Below are 23,881 nucleotides of genomic sequence, written 5' to 3'. Positions count from 1 at the left end.
GAAATCTTGCTTCGCCAATCTACTAGAATTCTTTGATGGGGTCAACAAGGGGGATGCAGTGGATATAGTGTACTTAGGTTTTCAGAAAGCCTTTGACAAGGTCCCTCACCAAAGGCTCTTAAGCAAAGTAAGCAGTCATGGGATAAGAGGGAAGGTCCTCTCATGGATCGGTAACTGGTTAAAAGATAGGAAACAAAGGGTAATAATAAATGGTCAGTTTTCAGAATTGAGAGAGGTAAATAGTGGTGTCCCCAGGGGTCTGTACTGGGCATTCAACATATTCATAAATGATCTGGAAAATGGGGTAAACAGTGAGGTAGCAAAGTTTGCAGATGATCCAAAATTATTCAAGATAGTTAAGTCCCAGGCAGACTGTGAAGAATTACAAAGGGATCTCACAAAACTGGGTGACTGGGCAACAAAATGGCAGACAAAATTCAATGATGATAAATGCCAAATAACGCACATTGGAAAACATAATCCCAACTATCCATACAAAATGATGGGGTCTAAATTAGCTGTTACTACTGAAGAAAGAGATCTTGGAGTCACTATGGATAGTTCTCTGAAAACATCCACTCAAGTGCAGTGGGAGTCAAAAAAGCGAACAGAATGTTGGGAATCATTAAGAAAGGGAGAGATAATCAGACAGAAAATATCGTATTACCGCTGTATAAATCCATGGTACACCTACACCTTGAGTACTGTGTGCAGATCTGGTCACCCCATCTCAGAAAAGATATATTGGATTGAAAAAGTATGGAGAAGGGCAATGAAAATGATGAGGGGAATGGAACGGTTTCCGTGTGAGGAGAGATTAATAAGACTGGGACTGTTCAGCTTGGAAAAGGGACGACTAAGGGGAGATTGACAGAAGTCTGTAAAATCATGAAAAGTGTGGAGAAAGTGTTATTTACCCCTACACATAACACAAGAACCAGGGGTCACCCAATTAAATTAATAGGCAGCCAGTTTAAAACAAACATAAAGAAGTTCTTCTTCACACAACGCCATCAACCTGTGGAACTTGCTGCCAGGAGATGTTATGAAGGGAAAGTTATAACTGAGTTCCAAAAAAGAACTAGAGCAGTTCCTGGAGAATAGGTCCTTCAGTAGCTATTAACCAAGATGGTCAGGGCTGCAGCCCCATGCTCTGGTTGTGTTGAAACTCTGACTGCCAGAAGCTGGGATTGGATGACAGGGACAGATCACTCAGTAAGTTGCTCTGTTCTGTTCATACTCTCTGAAGCATCTGGCACTTGACCACTGTTTGAGACAGGATACTGGACTAGATGGCCCATAGGTCTGAACCAGTATGGCTGTTCTTATGTACGTATGTTCTCAATAAACTAAACTGGGCTTCTTTTAGGGGTCACCCAATGAAATTAATAGGCAGCAGGTTTAAAACAAACAAAAGGAAGTATTTCTTTACACAATGCACAGTCAGCCTGTGGAACTCCTTGCCAGGGGATGTTGTGAAGGCCAAGACTACAGTATGGTTCAAAAAAGAACCAGATAAGTTCATGGAGGATAGGTCCATCAACAGCTATTAGCCAGGATTGGCAGGGATGGTGCCCCTAACCTCTGTTTGCCAGAAGCTGGGAATGGGTGACAGAGAATGGATCACTTGATGATGACCTGTTCTGTTCATTCCCTCTGGGGCACCTGGCATTGGATACTGGGCTAGATGGACCTTTGGTCTGACCCAGTATGGCTGTTCTTATGTTCTTTAGTCTCTCACTGTCAGGTAGGTTTTCCAGACATCAGGTCATTCTTGTGGTGTTTTCTTTTTGCAGAAGTCTTTCCAATTCCTCATCATCCTATTAAAGGATGGACAGAATATCCAGTAATGATCCCATTAATGCCGTATACGGAGGTATATTACATAGCTCATCATTCACGTGTTCAACTTTCAAACAAGCCCCTTTCTGTTTTCTCTCATGCTGCCACTCATGCTTGGGAGGAGCTCCCGTAAACAGCCATGAAGTCACCTCATGCAAATCCCTTCTTACAAATTTCCTTTTCCTTTATGTCTACAAAAAATTTGACAACAGCTGGGCTGCTGGTGTGCTGAGACCATTCCATTCATTCCGCCCAATATACAGTAGAACCTCAGAGTTACAAACTCCTTGGGAATGGAGGTTGTTTGTAACTCTGAAACATTTGTAACTCTGAACAAAACGTTATGGTTCTTTCAAAAGTTTACAACTGAACGTTGGCTTAATAGAGCTTTGAAACTTTACTATGTAGAAGACAAATGCTGCTTTTAACCATTTTAATGCCAATGAAACAAGCACAGAAACAGTTTCCTTACCTTGTCAATTTTTTTTAAACTTTCCCTTTATTTTTTTAGTAGTTTATGTTTCATGCAGTGCGGTACTGTATTTGCTTTCGTGTGTGTCTCTCTGCTGCTGCCTGATTGCGTACTTCTGGTTCCAAATGAGGTGTGTGGTTGACTGGTCAATTTGTATCCCTGGTGTTTGTAACTCTGAGGTTCTACTGTAGGTCTCACTGCTCCCTTGTGGTCCCCATCTGTCTCTCTGTAGCCAGCTATTGTCTCTTGTCGTATGCTTGGATTGGAATCCCTTTGGGCAAGGACTGGCTTTGTTCTGTGCTTGTATAGAGCCTCACATAATGGGGGCCTGGCCCACCACTGGAGCTACAAGGTGCGGCCACAATACAAAGAAATGCATAATAATTAAAAGTACTATCACCTCCCTGCTCCTATTTACGGTTCTCCGTTTATATCCATGGACTCAAGTAGCCCTTAGCTACAGCATCGCACTGGGGGCTCATCTTCAGCTGCTTTCCACATGAGTCTGAAGCCCTTTTCAGAGTCGCTTGTCTCCAAAGTAGTCTCCCATCCTCTAAGTGTGACCTGCATTCTTGGCTCTCAAGACCTATGACCTTCTGCTCTAAACTCCTTACAGTTGTTCGGTATCTTGCTGGGATTTGCTGGATTCTGTGACCAGTGAGGAAATGGGGTTCTGTGCTGGGGTAGGGCGGGCAGGGTCTCGGTGACTGGGAGGCAGGACTGGGATTCTAGGGCGGGGCATGTCCTGCTCTACCCAGGTAAAATTCCCTTTTTGTCCAGTCTGCACGTCCAGTAGAAGCTGCCTCTCCCAGGAGCCTGGCACCTACCTCTGCCCCTCATGCCAGGAGCAAGCAGAAGTGGCAGGCTGGGGGATGAGAGGCGAACCAGGCCCTGAGAAGTGGAGGGGCAGGACGAGAAAGGTGTTGGCCTGCTGGTTGGGGGTGGAGCTGTGCTCTCACAATTGGCTCCCACGTGTGGAGAGAAACAGGCTCAGGCTGAGGAATCATAGAATCATAGAATCACAGAATATCAGGGTTGGAAGGGACCCCAGAAGGTCATCTAGTCCAACCCCCTGCTCGAAGCAGGACCAATTCCCAGTTAAATCATCCCAGCCAGAGCTTTGTCAAGCCTGACCTTAAAAACCTCTAAGGAAGGAGATTCAACCACTTCCCTAGGTAACGCATTCCAGTGTTTCACCACCCTCTTAGTGAAAAAGTTTTTCCTAATATCCAATCTAAACCTCCCCCACTGCAACTTGAGACCATTACTCCTCGTTCTGTCATCTGCTACCATTGAGAACAGTCTAGAGCCATCCTCTTTGGAACCCCCTTTCAGGTAGTTGAAAGCAGCTATCAAATCCCCCCTCATTCTTCTCTTCTGCAGGCTAAACAATCCCAGCTCCCTCAGCCTCTCCTCATAACTCATGTGTTCCAGTCCCCTAATCATTTTTGTTGCCCTTCGCTGGACTCTCTCCAATTTATCCACATCCTTCTTGAAGTGTGGGGCCCAAAACTGGACACAGTACTCCAGATGAGGCCTCACCAATGTCGAATAGAGGGGAACGATCACGTCCCTCGATCTGCTCGCTATGCCCCTACTTATACATCCCAAAATGCCATTGGCCTTCTTGGCAACAAGGGCACACTGCTGACTCATATCCAGCTTCTCGTCCACTGTCACCCCTAGGTCCTTTTCCGCAGAACTGCTGCCAGCCATTCGGTCCCTAGTCTGTAGCTGTGCATTGGGTTCTTCCGTCCTAAGTGCAGGACTCTGCACTTGTCCTTGTTGAACCTCATCAGATTTCTTTTGGCCCAATCCTCCAATTTGTCTAGGTCCCTCTGTATCCTATCCCTCCCCTCCAGCGTATCTACCACTCCTCCCAGTTTAGTATCATCCGCAAATTTGCTGAGAGTGCAATCCACACCATCCTCCAGATCATTTATGAAGATATTGAACAAAACCGAGAGAGAGCTGGAGAGGAGCTGGAAACAAGCTTCCTCCATCAGTTCGCAGCAACATGCTCTCAGGCAGTTCAAAGCCACATGGCAGCAGCAGCTCCTCCTGCAGCCAGTGAAATCTGAAATACGATCTCAGACCCAGGACTTCCACTGCACACCCCACTGCTGCAGTCGCCCGTCCAAATACAGCTCTGCCTGCCCGGCCCCACTGCACACCCCACTGCACACCCCACTGCTGCAGTCCCCCGTCCAAACACAGCTCTGCCTGCCCGGCCCCACTGCACACCCCACTGCACACCCCACTGCTGCAGTCCCCCGTCCAAACACAGCTCTGCCTGCCCGGCCCCACTGCACACCTCACTGCACACCCCACTGCTGCAGTCGCCCGTCCAAATACAGCTCTGCCTGCCCGGCCCCACTGCACACCTCACTGCACACCCCACTGCTGCAGTCGCCCGTCCAAACACAGCTCCGCCTGCCCGGCCCCACTGCACACCCCACTGCACACCCCACTGCTGCAGTCCCCCGTCCAAATACAGCTCTGCCTGCCCGGCCCCACTGCACACCCCACTGCACACCCCACTGCTGCAGTCCCCCGTCCAAACACAGCTCTGCCTGCCCGGCCCCACTGCACACCTCACTGCACACCCCACTGCTGCAGTCGCCCGTCCAAATACAGCTCTGCCTGCCCGGCCCCACTGCACACCCCACTGCACACCCCACTGCTGCAGTCGCCCGTCCAAATACAGCTCTGCCTGCCCGGCCCCACTGCACACCCCACTGCACACCCCACTGCTGCAGTCCACTGTCCAAACACAGCTCTCCCTGCCCGGCCCCACTGCACACCTCACTGCACACCCCACTGCTGCAGTCCCCCGTCCAAACACAGCTCTGCCTGCCCGGCCCCACTGCACGCCCCACTGCACACCCCACTGCTGCAGTCCCCCGTCCAAACACAGCTCTGCCTGCCCGGCCCCACTGCACGCCCCACTGCACACCCCACTGCTGCAGTCCCCCGTCCAAACACAGCTCTGCCTGCCCGGCACCACTGCACACCTCACTGCACACCCCACTGCTGCAGTCCCCCGTCCAAACACAGCTCTCCCTGCCCGGCCCCACTGCACACCCCACTGCACACCCCACTGCTGCAGTCCCCCGTCCAAACACAGCTCTCCCTGCCCGGCCCCACTGCACACCCCACTGCACACCCCACTGCTGCAGTCGCCCGTCCAAACACAGCTCTGCCTGCCCGGCACCACTGCACACCCCACTGCACACCCCACTGCTGCAGTCCCCCGTCCAAACACAGCTCTCCCTGCCCGGCCCCACTGCACACCCCACTGCACACCCCACTGCTGCAGTCCCCCGTCCAAACACAGCTCTGCCTGCCCGGCGCCACTGCACACCTCACTGCACACCCCACTGCTGCAGTCCACTGTCCAAACACAGCTCTGCCTGCCCGGCCCCACTGCACACCCCACTGCACACCCCACTGCTGCAGTCCCCCGTCCAAACACAGCTCTGCCTGCCCGGCCCCACTGCACACCTCACTGCACACCCCACTGCTGCAGTCCCCCGTCCAAACACAGCTCTGCCTGCCCGGCCCCACTGCACACCCCACTGCACACCCCACTGCTGCAGTCGCCCATCCAAACACAGCTCTCCCTGCCCGGCACCACTGCACACCTCACTGCACACCCCATTGCTGCAGTCGCCCGTCCAAACACAGCTCTCCCTGCCCGGCACCACTGCACACCTCACTGCACACCCCACTGCTGCAGTCGCCCGTCCAAACACAGCTCTCCCTGCCCGGCACCACTGCACACCTCACTGCACACCCCATTGCTGCAGTCGCCCGTCCAAACACAGCTCTGCCTGCCCGGCCCCACTGCACACCCCACTGCACACCCCACTGCTGCAGTCGCCCGTCCAAATACAGCTCTCCCTGCCTGGCCCCACTGCACACCCCACTGCACACCCCACTGCTGCAGTCCCCCGTCCAAACACAGCTCTGCCTGCCCGGCACCACTGCACACCCCACTGCACACCCCACTGCTGCAGTCGCCGGCCCAAACACAGCTCTGCCTGCCCGGCACCACTGCACACCCCACTGCACACCCCACTGCTGCAGTCGCCCGTCCAAACACAGCTCTCCCTGCCCGGCACCACTGCACACCTCACTGCACACCCCACTGCTGCAGTCGCCCGTCCAAACACAGCTCTGCCTGCCCAGCCCCACTGCACACCCCACTGCACACCCCACTGCTGCAGTCGCCCGTCCAAACACAGCTCTGCCTGCCCGGCCCCACTGCACACCTCACTGCACACCCCACTGCTGCAGTCGCCGGCCCAAACACAGCTCTCCCTGCCCGGCCCCACTGCACACCTCACTGCACACCCCACTGCTGCAGTCGCCGGCCCAAACACAGCTCTGCCTGCCCGGCACCATTGTCTCTGCTCAGTGCTGCTGATTGTTCATTTTGGGAGTGTTCACTTCATTTGGGCAACTCATGTGTTGTGTGCCCCTTGGGAGGCTTTGGGGGCCTGATTTTCCCACGTGCTGAGTACCTGCACTTCCAGCTGAAGTCAGCGGGAGCTGCCAGTGGGCAGCGCCTCTGAAAAGCAGGGCCTGGGTGCCTTAAGTTGTGAAGATTTGGTCCATTAATATTTTTTCTGTTATTTTCCGAGAGACGCGGGCAGTAACTACCGGGAAGACTTGTCTTTCCTTTCTCTAAAGACTGGCACCGCATTTGCTTCCCCCCCCCCCCCCCCCCGGCCATCTCAGGACTTGTAAAGAATTACTGACCGTGGTTTAAGAAAGTTAATTAGGAATAAACTGTCAGTTTCCAATATGGCAAAAGGTTAACAGTGGGAATCTGCTAGGGTCCCTACTACAACCAATGTTATATATTAAAGATCTGGAAAAAGGGGTGAAGAGTGATGGGGCAAAATCCCAGAGAAAATAATTCTTTCCATTAGTCAAGGCTAGAAACATTTGGGAATTTCAGAAGGACGAGCCAAGGAAGGGGAACGGGCAGCACACCAGGAGATGGCATTGCCCGGTGATCAGTGCAGGGTAATGCACACTGGAAGGAATCTTTTGCATTTATCGTACGCATTGCTGGGTTTTAAATTAGCAGAAGACAGACCTGGGTATCAATATGGAATGGTGAGTGGCACCTCTGAAAAATGACCAGTGCTTATGGTGTTAAGATAGGCTTGTCTTACGGGCTCTCTCATGCTTGAGATAATAGTAAAACTCGCAGCGAGACGGTAAATAAATAACACTCAAAATAGCCTAATGCTGTTATATATTTTTACTTACTATTTGTGTTCCCGCAGCGCCTCGCAGCCCCGGTCAGGGAGCAGGACCCCACTGTGCTGGGTGCTGCACAGACTCAGAATAAAGAGTGGGGCTCTGCCCCAAGGAGCTGACAATCTGAGTATAAGACAAGAGACACCAGACGGAGGCGCACGAAGAAATGACACTGGCCAGCCTGAGGCACCAGCAGCCTCACAGTTACCGAGCTGTTTGCTGGCATTGTGCCAAAGGAGACTTTGGAGTCCATAATTTGATGGTGTGGCCTCCTCTGGGCCCCGGGACACACTGGTGATCCCAGCTCTCACAGGATACCACAGCACTGGGGAGGGGACAGAGACGAACAAAGAGAATTATTGGAGACCTGAGAAATTCATTTGAGCAGCGCAGAAACTGAGCTCGGGCTGCCGAATAGCTTCCGTTATAAGAGCGTGCTGTCAGTTGTTTATAACTTCACCAGGCTTTCACGGTTCGGGCTGAAATTTTCCATGCCACGGGATTGCTTCAGGTTGAATTTTACTGGCATGTTTCATCTAAAATGGATCCACCATTTCCGAGAACACAATCTATTTCCCCCAATCTTGTAGGAAATGGCTGAACCGCTTGGAGCAGTGACTTGAAATGTGACAGGGAGGTGAGAAAGCCGCCCGGGTCACAGGGAGATGCCTTTAGATGCATCTGTGAAAATTTGCCCAAATTTGAGAAAGATATCACTCTGAAAAAAATCTCAGTTTACACATGCTCAGTAGAGACTTGGGAGTTTGGCAGCTACAGTCTCTGAATAGGTTTCAGAGTAGCAGCTGTGTTAGTCTGTATCCGCAAAAAGAAAAGGAGTACTCGTGGCACCTTAGAGACTAACCAATTTATTTAAGCATAAGCTTTCGTGAGCTACAGCTCACTTCATCGGATGCATGTAGTGGAAAATACAGTGGGGAGATTTTTATATACACAGAGAACATGAAACAAGGGGTGTTACCATACACACTATAACCAGAGTGATCAGGTGAGGCGAGCTATTACCAGCAGGAGAGTGGGGTTGGGGGCGGGAAATAGATATGTGGACACAGTTGGCAAAGGGCTTTGTCGTTGTTGTTGCAAGGATAACCCAGGAACCTATCCTTGCAACAAAGCCTGTTGCCAACTGTGTCCACATATCTATTCAGGGGACACCATCACAGGGCCTAATAACATCAGCCACACTATCAGAGGCTCGTTCACCTGCACATCCACCAATGTGATATATGCCATCATGTGCCAGCAATGCCCCTCTGCAATGTACATTGGCCAAACTGGACAGTCTCTACGTAAAAGAACAAATGGACACAAATCAGACGTCAAGAATTATAACATTCATAAACCAGTCGGAGATCACTTCAATCTCTCTGGTCACTCGATTACAGACCTAAGAGTGGCAATTCTTCAACAAAAAAAACTTCAAAAACAGACTCCAACGAGAGACTGCTGAATTGGAATTAATTTGCAAACGGGATACAATTAACTTAGGCTTGAATAAAGACTGGGAGTGGATGGGTCATTACACAAAGTAAAACTATTCTCCCTTACCCCGCACACTGTTCCTCACACGTTCTTGTCAACTGCTGGAAATGGCCCACCATGATTATCACTAAAAAAGGTTTTTTCCACCCCCACTCTCCTGCTGGTAATAGCTCACCTTAACCGATCACTCTCGTTAGAGTGTGTATGGTAGCACCCATTGTTTCATGTTCTCTGTGTATTTAAATCTCCCCACTGTATTTTCCACTGCATGCATCCAATGAAGTGAGCTGTAGCTCACGAAAGCTTCTACTCAAATAAATTTGTTAGTCTCTGAATATTCCATCTGATCTCAGTGTGCTCCAGCCCCCGACACCTCCAACATGTGACCGGCCTGCGCATGCGCTGTCCTCCAGAGAGACCAAGCAAACTGCAGCCATGACTGAGTACCACTTCTCCTGCAATTGCTCCTCCAAGCTGCAGAAAGCCACTGTGGTGTTGGGCCCAGGAACAGAGCAGGGACCCTGTCCCCTGTGCACTCAATGTCCCCACTGAGCCAGCAGCTCAGGGCGCGCGGAGATGAGCTGATGGAGATGTAGGAGGCCAGGAGCAGAGGTGGGTTAGGAGGGGTGTAGGAGCAGGGAGGCACCACAGAAGCAGAGAAGGGCAGACATAGGCAGGAGCAGAGAACGGAGCAGGAAAGGATCAGAGAAGGGCGGACGTAGGCAGGAGCGAGGGACGGGGACGGAGAGGAGCAGCGTGGGGGACAAGGGAAGCTGTGTGGGGTCAGGGGTGTAGGAGCAGAAGGGGACAGATAATTAACTGTTTATAAACACTAAACTTCTCTGCCCTACAGAACCTGGCATTTCACCTATTTCTTCTGTCTCTTAGCTTTCTTTTGGGGTCTAGTAAATAGCTGAGAAGTCATGGGCAAAGTGTGAGTCTTCTACCGTTATCAGTTACTCTGTTACCCTGAGCAGCAGAGGACTGTGTTGTGGATCTAAAGGTCCGAACCCCGCTGACCATCCACACAGGGTTAACTTATGCACCTTGGCTTCACATCTTTAGTTAATGGACCTGCACTCTCCTTAGTCCCCATGTAAACAGCGACTGTGTGCTAGCTATCTGGCTGTAAGGCCCTCCCCTGCTTCAGCAGCTTCCCTGCCACCTAGCCATGAGCCCCCTCCCATTCCCAGTTCACCAGGCCCCACCGCATCCGAGTCCACCCTAAATACTTGTATTGTTTTGCTTGTTGTAGTCAAAGCTGGTTAAACTCGAGTTCCTCCCCCTGGGCACCCCTGCATGCACCATCCTGTCTCTTTGGGGTCCCACTGGCACTGCCAAATCTCTGGGTCTTGTCAGCACTTAACTAATAATGCCTTTGCCCAGCGAACTTGACAGTAAAGAATGTGACGACCTACCAGAGGCTGCACATCCAGGGAACGCCGGCAGCTAGAGCCGATTGGGCATTTTTTGACAAAATGGTTTTTCATGAAAAGTAACAATGTATAAAAACCAAATATTTTTCTGGAAATGTATTGGTTCCAAATAAACTTTTGTCAGGAAGGTTGTTTGGTCCAGGACGGACTTTGTGATCGAAACGAGAAAGAGAGAGAGACCCCAGACTAGCCAGTAGGGTGGAGAATTGTTCTCTCTCTCTGGCCCAATGAATATGTAATTGTTTATACAAAATGGAACAGCTCCAGCAGGAGGCTTTGAGAAGAAGAGACAGACGCTCACTCTACAGCCCTATGCTCATTGCCAGGGATCGCTAAGTGTTGACAAGCCCCAGAACGAGCTAGTTCCTCACCCGGAGACCTGGCACTCACCTGGGAGATGGGAGACCCAGGTTCATGGCCCTACTCATCCTGATTCAGAGACGGGATGGGAATCTGGGACTTGTCTCCCACATCCCTGATGAGTGACCTCGCTGCTGGGCAGTCTGAAGTGCACCTCTGTCCCTTCCCTGACCCCCCCCCCAAATTTCTGAAAGGTCTCCACTTCATTCCAATGCAGGATCACCAGGAATTTCAAAACCTCACCATTTTTTGCAACACAGAATTCTTGTTTTCCAGCCAGTCCTACGCACCCGCCATTACACCCCCTTCAGCCAGGCAGCTGAGCCTCCTCACAGGGTGCAGCTCTACCCATCCCCAGAGGAACCCTCTCCTTCCTCCGCCTGCAGGCAGGCACCTTTAAAGTGGTTGCGTTACCAGACACGAAGGGGGGGGCCTCAACTCCCCTCACCTCTGGCCCTACAGTTCCGCAAGCAGCAGCCGACCACCCTGGTCGTGTGCTGACCTGAGCTCTGCAGGGCAGCGACTCCCTCTCTGGAAATGCCCTAGCCATGGGAGCCCCTGCAGAGCCCAGCCCCAGCGCTGAGCAGCATCACCAGGCTCGCTGGACGGCTGCTCATGGCACTGTCATTTCAGAGGCTGAGATGATTTAAGGCTCCCCTGGCTGGCAGTGAAGGGGGAACGAGGCAACAAGGACACACCTGGGGCAGATCTGAGAGGTAGCTCAGATGGAGGATGGTGGAGAGATCAGAACTTTGTCAAATTCCCCCTGGTCTGACAGCTCCCAGGCTTCCCTTGAGGGCATGGTCTGGGGTATGTCTGAGCAAAACAGGTCAGCCTGTTTTCAGTTTCAAACCAAAAGTGAAAGAAAAAAAACCCTTTTCTAACCTGCTCCAATCCCAGGGGTGGGGATTTGCCTTGTTCGTTGTAACCCTGTAAAGTATCACTGTCTGTGATGAATGCACAGACAGGAAATGCAAACTGGGTGAGTTAACATGGGACAGCAACCCTCACTTTGGGAAATTCCTGACTCGATTGCTCACCCTTAATGCTTCATTAACGCAAGTTATCTGCATTTAATTAGATACTAAAAACTGTTAATAGACCTTACACTTGGCCTCAGCAATGGGCTTGTCCCTGGTTGCATTCTCTACTCTCTGTATCACTCCATACAAAACGCCGCAAACAAAGCAGCATTAAAAGAACATTAGGGTTGCAAAGTCGGGCACTCAGAGGCTGGGAATGCACAGGCTGTCCTGTCACAAGCTCCGGCTTTGGGGGCCAACAAGCCTGCTCAGAGTGGAAGGAACGTCCAAGAGATTTTATCAGCAAGTTTCTAACAAGCTCTACTGAGCATGTGCAAATGCAGTTTGCAGAGGCTTATAACGCTGCCAAAACGGAACTAGGGTGATCAGATGTCCCGATTTTATAGGGACCCTCCCGGTTTTGGGGTCTTTTTCTTATTTAGGCTCCTATTACCCCCCACCCCCGTCCTGATTTTTCACATATGCTGTCTAGTCACCCTAATCTGAACAGATTTTCATGGGGATACAAAAGACATCTCTCTAACCCCAGGACTATTCCCTGGCTAAATTTCAAGTTCCTGTTCTACACCCTCAAGGTGCTGAAGCTCTTTAGCTGGAAAAAATTCTTCAATGTTGGCAAAGCTAATGGTGAATCATTTTTGCTTAAATGTTTAAAAATTCAACCTCAGGCAGAGGCCCAACATGGAATATTTCAGTCCACAGGGATAAAGTTTGGCAATGTTCTATGCAGCTGAAAATAGGCGCTTATAATGGAAAATGTTATTCCACCTTAACTAGAGGCATCTCTACCAGTTCTGACTATAAATTTTGACGGTCTATGTTCAGTTTTTTCCCCCCAAAAGATATTGAGGGAAAGTCACCCATGAGTCAGTGTCCTGCAGTTTCTAAGGATTTATTGTTCTCTCCCCATTCCATCTGAGGAGTGGAGGTGGCCTGGGGCAGATATGTCTGACATTTCTCCATTACCCTTAGCCCTTCCCAAAGGTTTCTCCCACAACCACTTCCTGCCACTCCCCCACCCCCTGCCTGACGGGCAAGACTACCACCATCTCCTCCTTCACCTGTCAGAACATCCCCGAGAAACCAGCCCATGAAGCTTGCTGGGCTCAGGAGCCATGGGGGGGGATTACTGGATATAAACGCTGTCCCTATTGTCCCTTGGGGATTTTCCCTGGAGCCATTGCCGGAGTACCTGAGTACCCAGATGTAGGGTGGGAGGGAGATTTTCTGCTTCTCTTCTTAGCTCCTGGGCAGGGGCTGTCTCCCCTCTTAATGTGAATGGCACGTGCGCACTGAGGGCACTAAGAGAGTACAAACAAGAACAACGTCCCCAGTTTCCATGCTCAGCCTATCAGGCCCCAGCAATGCCCTAGGTCAGAATCTCCTCTCAGCAACACCCAAATTCTCGTGGCTCCATCTCCCAGGCTCCTTGCAAGCCTGGACAGAGGGTTCAGCATGTCGGAGTCAATCAGCCTTAATCTGTTTGAGAACTTCCCTCCAGCTCTTACTGAGAGTACCTGCTGGAGTCATGAAGTTCAGCAAGACCCTTGTAAACTTTTCATTGCTCCCACCCCAAACGTCTCTTAAAGGGACACCAATCAATGAAAATCCACTTGTCTGAAAATCTGGACTTGCTCTTGTCCCGTAACTCTCCAGTCACTGCCACTGAGACTGACTATGGAAAAGCTTTCACACGCTTTACACTCTCTTGCCTTTAGGCATTTGCCAGCACTTTGTGCAGTCAGATAGTTCCCTCTGCCTGGCAGAATCGGTCAGTCACCGGGGCTCCTATGGCAACAGAGGGGAAACATTTTCTAAAACAGGAAAATGTAACTGTAAAGCCACAAAAATGTCAGGGGCCTGAGGGGCAAGTGTTTCAGCCCCATCCCGTCTCCAGAAGGGAAGCCAGACGGCCCTGCCCAAACAGGGCACTCATCTCGGCTCCGTGCAGACACAGGATTGCTGTGTAAAACACTGAGACAGGCTCCACCTAACGAAGAGAGGGAAGAGCATCTTCACAAGCAGGCTGGCTAACCTAGTGAGGAGGGCTTTAAACTAGGTTCACCGGGGGAAGGAGACCAAAGCCCTGAGGTAAGTGGGGACGTGGGATACCGGGAGGAAGCACGAGCAGGAGAGCGCGAGAGGGCAGGGCTCCTGCCTCATACTGAGAAAGAGGGGCGATCAGCGGGTTATCTCAAGTGCCTATACACAAATGCACGAAGTCTGGGAAACAAGCAGGGAGAACTGGAAGTCCTGGCACAGTCAAGGAATTAGGATGTGATTGGAATAACAGAGACTTGGTGGGATAACTCACATGACTGGAGTACTGTCATGGATGGGTATAAACTATTCAGGAAGGACAGGCAGGGCAGAAAAGGTGGGGGAGTAGCCCTGTATGTAAGGGAGCAGTATGACTGCTCAGAGCTCCGGTACGAAACTGCAGAAAAACCTGAGAGTCTCTGGATTAAGTTTAGAAGTGTGAGCAACAAGGGTGATGTCGTGGTGGGAGTCTGCTATAGACCACCAGACCAGGGGGATGAGGTGGACGAGGCTTTCTTCCAGCAACTAACAGAAGTTACTAGATCGCACGCACTGGTTCTCATGGGAGACTTCAATCACCCTGATATCTGCTGGGAGAGCAATACAGCGGTGCACAGACAATCCAGGAAGTTTTTGGAAAATATAGGGGAGAATTTCCTGGTGCAAGTGCTGGAGGAACCAACTAGGGGCAGAGCTCTTCTTGACCTGCTGCTCACAAACCAGGAAGAATTAGTAGGGGAAGCAAAAGTGGATGGGAACCTGGGAGGCAGTGACCATGAGATGGTCGAGTTCAGGATCCTGACACAGGGAAGAAAGGAGAGCAGCAGAATACAGACCCTGGACTTCAGAATAGCAGACTTTGTCTCCCTCAGGGAACTGATGGGCAAGATCCCCTGGGAGAATAACATGAGGGGGAAAGGAGTCCAGGAGAGCTAGCTGTATTTTAAAGAAGCTTTCTTGAGGTTACAGGGACAAACCATCGGGATGTGTAGAAAGAATAGTAAATAGGGCAGGCGACCTTGGCTTAACAGTGAAATCCTTGCTGATCTTAAATACAAAAAAGAAGCTTACAAGAAGTGGAAAATTGCATGACCAGGGATGAGTATAAAAATATTGCTTGGGCATGCAGGAGTGAAATCAGGAAGGCCAAATCACACCTGGAGTTGCAGCTAGCAAGAGATGTTAAGAGTAACAAGAAGGGTTTCTTCAGGTACGTTAGCAACAAGAAGAGAGTCAAGGAAAGTGTGGGCCCCTTACTGAATGAGGGAGGCAACCTAGTGACAGAGGATGTGGAAAAAGCTAATGTACTCAATGCTTTTTTTGCCTCTGTCTTCACGAACAAGGTCAGCTCCCAGACTGCTGCGCTGGGTAGCACAGTATGGGGAGGAGGTGACCAGTCCTCTGTGAAGAAAGAAGTGGTTCGGGACTATTTAGAAATCTGAACGAGCACAAGTCCATGGGGCCGGATGTGCTGCAACCGAGAGTGCTAAAGGAGTTGGCGGATGTGATTGCGGAGCCATTGGCCATTATCTTTGAAAACTCATGGCGATCGGGGGAGATCCCGGAAGACTGGAAAAAGGCTAATGTAGTGCCCATCTTTAGAAAAGGGAAGGAGGATGATCCTGGGAATTACAGGCCAGTCAGCCTCACCTCGGTCCCTGGAAAAATCATGGAGCAGGTCCTCAAGGAATCAATTCTGAAGCACTTAGAGGAGAAGAAAGTGATCAGGACCAGTCAGCGTGGATTCAACAAGGGCAAGTCATGCCTGACTAATCTAATTGCCTTCTATGATGAGATAACTGGTTCTGTGGATGAAGGGAAAGCAGTGGATGTGCTGTTCCTTGACTTTAGCAAAGCTTTTGATACGGTCTCCCACAGTATTCTTGCCAGCAAGTTAAAGAAGTACGGGCTGGATGAATGGACTATAAGGTGGAGACAAAGCTGGCTAGATTGTCGGGCTCAACGGGTAGTGATCAATGGCTCCATGTCCAGTTGGCAGCCGGTATCAAGTGGAGTGCCCCAAGGGTCGGTCCTGGGGCCGGTTTTGTTCAATATCTTCATTAATGATCTGGAGGATGGTGTGGATTGCACCCTCAGCAAGTTTGCAGATGACACTAAACTGGGAAGAGAGGTAGATACGCTGGAGGGGAGGGATAGGATACAGAGGGACCTAGACAAATTGGAGGACTGGGCCAAAAGAAATCTGATGAGGTTCAACAAGGACAAGTGCAGAGTCCTGCACTTAGGACGGAAGAATCCCATGCACCGCTACAGACTAGGGACCGAATGGCTTGGCAGCAGTTCTGCAGAGAAGGACCTAGGGGTGACAGTGGACGAGAAGCTGGATATGAGTCAGCAGTGTGCCCTTGTTGCCAAGAAGGTCAATGGCATTTTGGGATGTATAAGTAGGAGCATAACGAGCAGATCGAGGGACGTGATCGTTCCCCGCTATTCGACACTGGTGAGGCCTCATCTGGAGTACTGTGTCCAGTTTTGGGCCCCACACTACAAGAAGGATGTGCATAAATTGGAGAGAGTCCAGCGAAGGGCAACAAAAATGATTAGGGGTCTAGAACACATGACTTATGAGGAGAGGCTGAGGGAGCTGGGGATGTTTAGTCTGCGGAAGAGAAGAATGAGGGGGGATTTGATAGCTGCTTTCAACTACCTGAAAGGGGGTTCCAAAGAGGATGGTTCTAGACGGTTCTCAGTGGTAGCAGATGACAGAACAAGGAGTAATGGTCTCAAGTTGCAGTGGGGGAGGTTTAGGTTGGATATTAGGAAAAACTTTTTCACTCGGAGGGTGGTGAAACACTGGAATGCGTTACCTAGGGAGGTGGTAGAATCTCCTTCCTTAGAGGTGTTTAAGGTCAGGCTTGACAAAGCCCTGGCTGGGATGGTTTAGTTGGGGTTGGTCCTGCTCTGGGCAGGGGGTGGGACTAGGGGGCCTCCCGAGGTCCCTCCCAACCCGGATAGTCTCTGATTCTGTGACTGGTGAAAAGAGTGTGAGGAGGAGGAGACACCAGAACCACTTGTGCACTGTCCGCTTGTGACTTAGCTAAGAGCCCTGCAGCCGCTGAGCCTGGGCGAGTCCCCCCTCCTCTCCTTACCTGGGCCTCCTGGGAACTGCATGCTGCTCCGCTCCTTGGCAAGCCCGTTGGTTTTGGGGCTGGCGCTGGGGGCTGTTGTCGTCGTGGCCCTGGGGAGCCGCTTGCCCGGCACCTTCACTGTTGTTCTCAGGAGATCTATTTCCTTGCCATGGACGTTCTGCATGTAATCCTACAGGAGAGAGACAGCAGGTTCAGCGCAAGCCTCTCTGTCTCCCTCTGCTCAGACACTCTGCCGGGCGGGATTGTCCCAGACAGTCGCAAGGTGCCCAGCAAGCAACATGGAGGTGTTTCAGAGCTCTGGATTCACTTCCCCTATTACAGCTCAAACACCCCCAGGCTCCTCTTGTGCTTCCCTGAGCTAACAGCGCAGCTGGCCTCGAGGTGAGAGGCTCCCTGTCCCGTTCCCAGGGCCAGCCATTGCCTGACGTGAATAATGCCATTCCTGAGCCAGCCAGCCCCCTCCCAACCTGGGGAAGGATTAGAACTCAGTGCCCACAGCCCAGGCCCCTTCGTCAGAGCCCAGGTAGTGATGCTGAGCTGCAGGAATAGCGGGCAGTCCCATTCCTTCCTTCCTTCCTTCCGTCTGTGGAACACAGAGCCGGAAAATCTCTCCCAGCTCCTGGGATCCAACCACAGGGAGTTCCCTGTGGTACATTCGCCAGCACTTCCGATGACTCTAGACTCTGGGCCGCCACCTCTTCTCTTGGGAAACCTTTACAGCAAATCTCACCCACAGACGGCGAGTATGAGCCACCCTGACAGACTCACTTCACTCTTTTTGCCTCTCCCCATAACTCAGTCCCCCGAGTCTGGGACTGATGTACCCAGAAATACATGCACGAGTCCACATGTGATCCCCTCACTGAAAGGGGCCGTCCCTCCTGCTCTGGGGCACAGGCCTCGGGCTGAGAGCAAGGTCCCAGGAGCATGGGGGGGGGGGGAGGCAGAGAAAGAAGGCTACAGTGAGGGGCTGGCCCCACCCTGCTCTGGGACCCAAGGCAGCCCGGCACAGCATCCCCTCCCTGGGGGCTTGCTCTGTATGTGGCAGATGAGGGACAGCAGCTGGCCAGGATGAAGCTGCAGTTCTCTGTTCCGCAGGAGAGCTTGGGTTTGCTCCAGTTCACAAGGAGGTCACCAAAAAGATTAAGGCAGAGTTGGGCCCTGTGTAAATCCTCTGCTTCTAAATTCAGGCAGGTAGAGCAGCGAACGGGCCCAACTTAGGAGCCATGGCTTCTCTGACTGCCCCCGCGGGGCTCAAAGTGGCAGGTGGCGGAGGGTTGCGTGGGTCACACTTCCACAGCCTCTACTGCAGCTGGGCTGACTCAGCCAGCCTGCACGGCCCTCCCTCGCTCCGCCAGTGCCTCACCCAGGGGTCTAGCTCCCCGCCCCAGCAGAGAACGGCCACAGCGCTTCACCCCACGCGCCCCTCCCAGGCACTGGACTGCTAGGGGGCCTTGACTCGAGCTGAGCAGCGTGGCCAAGCCACCAGACACCCCTGGGTCCCAAGCGCTTCCGAGCTGTACAGCCTCATCACCAGCTCCTCCAAGCAGCACTGGGGCTGAGTGGGACACAGGAGAAGCCCCTGGGCAGGGAATCTCAGAGGGGCTGGAGGATTTTCCCTAGCTCAGCATAATCGCTGTGCTAGCCGGCTGCCTGCCGGAGAGAGCGGTCACCAGCACGCTGCTTTTATTACATGCTATAAAAGAGCAATTTCTTCCCCAAGCCTCCTCACTAATTACCCAGCTAGTTCTCTCATTTCATTTTATTACTGGAATTAACAACGAGTTCAAAGCGTGGAAAGCTATTAAGATGTGTGATTAAGCCACATTCAATTAGTTTCTACAAACAATTTAATTGATGTTGCAGATAGAATTAACAGAAGGTGATTGTGTGAATGGCTCCACTGGCTGCAAAATGGGAGATGCTTTCTCTCTGGCGCTGCTTCGCGTAGCCTGGCCGGGCTGAGCCGCGTGCTTTCCCCAGGAGCAGAGGCACTTGCCCTCTAAGGCTTTGGGAAAGTGACTTGAAACTGCCTTGGCCTTTCCATGAAATGGAACAAACTCAGTCACCAAAGAAGGGAAAAGAAGCCAAAGGAACATGGAAAGCTGTGCCAGAGACCTGCAGCCCTGGGACCCGGCCTGCAGAGCCCTCCTGTCTGCAGCATCAGCTGCTGCTCTCCACTCCAGCTCAGGACGCCCCATCTGCACAATGCCCAAAGCTGTTGAAAACTCAGAGTCGATGAACACAGATTCCAGGGAAAGCAACAAGAGGAGACACCAGCTGTGGGCTGCAAGACAAGGCTCTGCTTGAGCTCCAGGGAGACAGCAGCACGTCGAGGCTACCAAGGGTTACCTGACCAGTACAAGCAGGAGGGTAAAGGACACTTTCCTCCAGGGTTGAACAAGGTCTTATGGGAGCATCATTGCAAGAACTACAAGTCTAATCCCTGGAGACAGTGAGGAGTCTGGGGAAGGAGGAGGCCTGTTTCCATTGCTGGGGCTGGAGGTACCAAGAGCTGAACTTGCTGATCAACGAATCCCAGTGAAACCGAATCATAGAATATCAGGGTTGGAGGGGACCTCAGGAGGTCACCTAGTCCCACCCCCTGCTCAAAGCAGGACCAACACCAACTAAATCAATACCAACCAAATAACTCAGGGAAGTCCAGAGAGAGGAAGCCTTGAAGGAAACACGAATGCAACTCAGCTGGGACAGTGCAGCTAATACACCGAGGGCAGCTGCCCTGATCGCAGGAGAGCTGGGGCCAGAGTGGGGTGGGAAATGAGGGGAGGGGGCAGCAGTGGGACACAGCAGGAAAAAGTCACTGGGATCATGGGGGCAGCGCACAGAGGCATCTGCGCTGTAGGAAGACCCCACCTGGAGAACGATGATGGTTCTCAGCTGTCTCCTCTGCACACATGGACTCTGCAGCTTAGCCTCGCTCCAGCCAAGCTGGAGGGGATGCTGGCAGGTAGAGCACATATCCCGATGAAGCGAAGGGAGCTGCAAGCGCCCCTCAGGTGCGGGTTACATGCCCTGACCTTTCATAGAATCATAGAATATCCAGGTTGGAAGGGACCTCAGGAGGTCCCCTAGTCCAACCCCTGCTCAAAGCAGGACCAAGCCCCAACTAAATCATCCCACCCATACTGTGCTGCCCAGTGCAGCAGTCTGGGAGCTGACCTTGTCTGTGAAGACTGAGGCAAAAAAAGCATTGAGTACTTCAGCTTCTTCCACATCCTCTGTCACTAGGTTGCCTCCCCCATTCAGTAAGGGGCCCACAATTGCCCTGACCTTTTTCTTGTTGCTAACATACCTGTAGAAACCCTTCTTGTTACTCTTAACATCTCTTGCTAGCTGCAACTCCAGGTGTGATCTGGCCTTCTTGATTACACCCCTGCATGCTCGAGCAATATTGCTATACTTCTCCTGGTCATCCCACCAAGTTTCCACTTCTTGTAAGCTTCTTTTTTGCATTTAAGATCAGCAAGGATTTCACTGTTAACCCAAGCTGGTCGCCTGCCATATTTACTATTCTTTCTACACATCCCGATGGTTTGTCCCTGTAACCTCAAGAAGGCTTCTTTAAAATCCAGCCAGCTCTCCTGGACTCCTTTCCCCCTCATGTTATTCTCCCCGGGGATCCTGCCCATCAGCTCCCTGAGGGAGTCCAAGTCTGCTTTTCTGAAGTCCAGGGTCCGTATTTGCTGCTCTCCTTTCTTCGTGTGCCTGCTGGACCCATGCTACTGCGATCCTTCCTTTGGGATACGGCCCTCGCTAGTCAGCCAGGCTGTTCTAGTGTCCCGCTCGCCTCAGGGCGACCCTCAAGGACACACGGGAAGGCCTGCTGGCGCGCTCCTTGGATGTGGCTACGTGCTCCCTGCACGGCAGCGGCTCCTGCTGGGCTCTGCAGGGCAGTGCACAAGTGGTGAGGACAGCCTGTGAGCCCCCCGCAGGGCTCCCTTCCCCTCCCTGTGTCGTGGGGCTCCAGCTGGCCCCTGAGCAGAGTTCCCGGGGCAGGCGGCAGGCCATCCACAAGGGGCATTCGGCCATCCAGGCCTGCTCACAGCCCACCAACACTTGAGTCTGCCAGGCTTCCGGAAGCAACACAACGTGGAGGTGCCCAGTGGGGCTCTTGGCCCCCCGGGGAGATGGTGTCTGGGTGGGGAGGAGACAGACACCCTTTGCCCAACAGGGAGTTAGTGGGGGCGGGGAGAGCTGCCAGCATGGCGCACGCCAGGCAGGCCTTATTACTCCTCAGTTTACTTCCCTGCTCAGCGCGTCCGTGGAAAGTCACGTAGAGGAGGTGATGCCTTCAGCATGTACTTTCCTAGGTGTCCAGCAGCACCGGGCGAAGGGTGCAGGGTGCCGGCACTGGGCAGCCCCGTAATGTCACATGACGACGCTGAGGGTAAGAGGCAATGGGGAAGGGGAGGGACATCCCAACGAGCTCCTCCACCCTCAGCAGTGGGAGCCAACCGAGGTCACAAGGGCTGGCTCTGACCCCAGTGTAAAGGCGGTACACACGCACACACGGGGCACACGCGGGCAGGCGGGCACACACGCGTACACCCTCTCTCTAGCCAATGGAGCTCCCTCCCAGTCTCCAGGGTCCAAGGCTATGGAAGAGAGAGACTGCAGCAGGGAGTCGGAGGAGTGGAGACTGGGGCAGAGAACCCGGGGGCTGGAGCAGGAGTCGGATGGCACAGCAGAGCTAGGAGGAGGAGAATGGGTTTTACAGTCCCACGGCTTCAGGCAATGGGATGAGAGGTGGCACTCCGAGGTGAACTGACTGCAGAAGAGGGCACAGAGAGCCGGACGGGGGCACACGGGGTTCCAGGAGTTGAGGAGCAGAGTGATGAAGCTCTGGGCATTAGAACACTTGGGGTCCGAGGGATTCAGGGCTCTGAGCATGGAGCAGCTCACCCCTCAAGCCCCGGGGCACAATGGCACCCCTTTGGGCTAGCTCAGGGCCCCACTGCTCACTGGCTGCCCTGTGCCCCCCATGAAGTGATCCCTGCTGTCCAGAGGGCATCGCGGTTTGCAGGGCCACAGGTGTGTCTGTGGCCACGTTTCACTGTCTTAGCAGCAAACTGTGCTCAAGAGGGAACGGGAAAGAAGCCATTAGCCCCGCAGTGGGGAGGCGACAGAGATGGATGGAAGAGGCAGCTGTGAGCCAGCCGCAAAGAGGATTGTAGATGCATCGAGTGACAGCTCAGCTCGGCAGGCTCTGCACGGCACCTCCTCTGTGTTACCCAATACCTAACAGCCAGGAACATGTTCCACACCCAGACGGGGCCATCGGCCCTGGCCGCAAGGAGCTTTCGCCTTCTCCCTCCTGCCAGGGGCCCTGCCTGACTGGGGACTGGCCAGGGAAGCAGGAAAAGAAAGGGCCACGTTTACTTAGCAGGCTTGTCCCTGCTGACCTCTCCCCTCAGCCAGAGGCCCCATGCTGCCGAGCTCCGGAGTGGGGCGAGAGGTGCTGCCCAGGCCAGGGTGGGACCAGAGTGCCTGCCTGGGCTGCCATTCCTTGGAGAGGCTGGAGTCCTGGGTCTACCCAGGCTGCGGCACTCCCCACCCCTCCCCGCTACTAGCCTGGTGCTTTGGGGGAGTCACGACACCCCCCGAGGGACCTGCTGGAGCAGCAGAGCAGAGACCTCCTCTGTGCCTCCCCCCGGCCCTGCAGGGCCTGCCCGGGGCTCACTCACATGCAGGCTGGGGTGGTAGGTGAGGACTCCGTTATCGCACAGCGTCACATACTTCTTCTTCCACTCCTTGTTGAGGGACTTGCCACTGCGCTTCAGGAGAATGCCCTGCAGGAGAGGAGTCGAGACTCTCAAACCCTGGCCTGGTGCCGCCCCCCCACCTCTACCGCCCCGGGAGCACCCCGCATGGGACCCGTCCCTGGCACCGCCCCTCCACCCCAGGAGCGCCCTGCGTGGGACGCTGGCCCTGAGTGAGGTAGGGAGACCTGGACTCCACAGAGAGAAGTCTGGAATGGGCTTCCCAAGTTTCCCTGGGCTATTTGCGAGAGAGGCACCCCCAATCCGACACGAGAGGAGGGGTGTCCCCCCAATGCCCCTCCCCCAACCTGCCACGGGGACAGGGGTGTCCCCCCCGATGCACCTCCTCCAGCCCCCCAGAGTCACAGGCTGCAGGGTGGGGGTGAAGCACAGGGGATCTCCCTTTCAGGATCATGGGCTGGAGTGGGACTCCTAGACCTGCCTCCTTAGGGCCCAGAAATCGGCTGCTCTCACTGCCGCAGTGGTCTGGCTCTGTTGGCACGGTAGCAAGTGGGGACGGGGGGCACAAGCCAGCAGCAGCAACTGGCTCAGCCACTCCCCCCGCCCGTCCCCACTGCCCTGTTAGAGGGGAGGGCGAGAGGCAGCAAACTCTGGGAAGGTCTGGGCCCAGCTCAGCAGAGGCAGGACATCCCCCCGTTAGTTAGTTAGCAAACTGGGGCTCCCAAAGAGACAGAGGTGCCGGAAGCGAGGAGCCGCTGGGCCTGCTCAGAGGGTGGCTGCTGCTCCCTGGCAGGATTCGCCCTCATGCCCAGTGCCTCCCGCCCCAGGCCTGCCACAACCTGCACGGGAGCCAGACGCAGACGCTCAACCAAACGGTCTGGTCGGAGAGAGACGCCCTCCAGCGTCCACACGCCACTCACCCAGCCGACGAGACCCATGCCTCCCCCAACACCTAGCCCGGCTGGCACCGTCCACAGCCCCCCAATGCCTCCCCCACCCAGTACCACCCACGGCCCCCCCTTAATGCCTCCCCCGCCCACAGCGACACCCCAAACGCCTC

The 23,881-nt window shown here is 53.3% G+C and overlaps 1 protein-coding gene across 3 annotated transcripts in view; it reads right to left on the bottom strand.

The window, feature by feature from the left end:
- AGAP3 (ArfGAP with GTPase domain, ankyrin repeat and PH domain 3) overlaps positions 1-23,881 on the bottom strand; it is a 237,126-nt gene that overhangs the window by 65,097 nt on the left and 148,148 nt on the right. For all 3 annotated transcript variants that reach the window (XM_084619178.1, XM_084619179.1, XM_084619177.1), the window contains exons 10-11: positions 22,786-22,890; positions 17,078-17,246 (exon numbers count right to left, since the gene is read on the bottom strand). In XM_084619178.1, the coding sequence (XP_084475304.1) occupies positions 17,078-17,246; positions 22,786-22,890 (274 nt within the window). The remainder of the gene's footprint in view (positions 1-17,077; positions 17,247-22,785; positions 22,891-23,881) is intronic.

This window comes from Lepidochelys olivacea (genome assembly GCF_965140295.1).
Source record: "Lepidochelys olivacea isolate rLepOli2 genome assembly, chromosome: 2".
Classification (NCBI taxonomy): domain Eukaryota; kingdom Metazoa; phylum Chordata; order Testudines; family Cheloniidae; genus Lepidochelys; species Lepidochelys olivacea.
The sequence above is the reverse complement of the archived record's forward strand: the minus strand, read 5'-3'. Positions and strand labels throughout refer to the sequence as shown.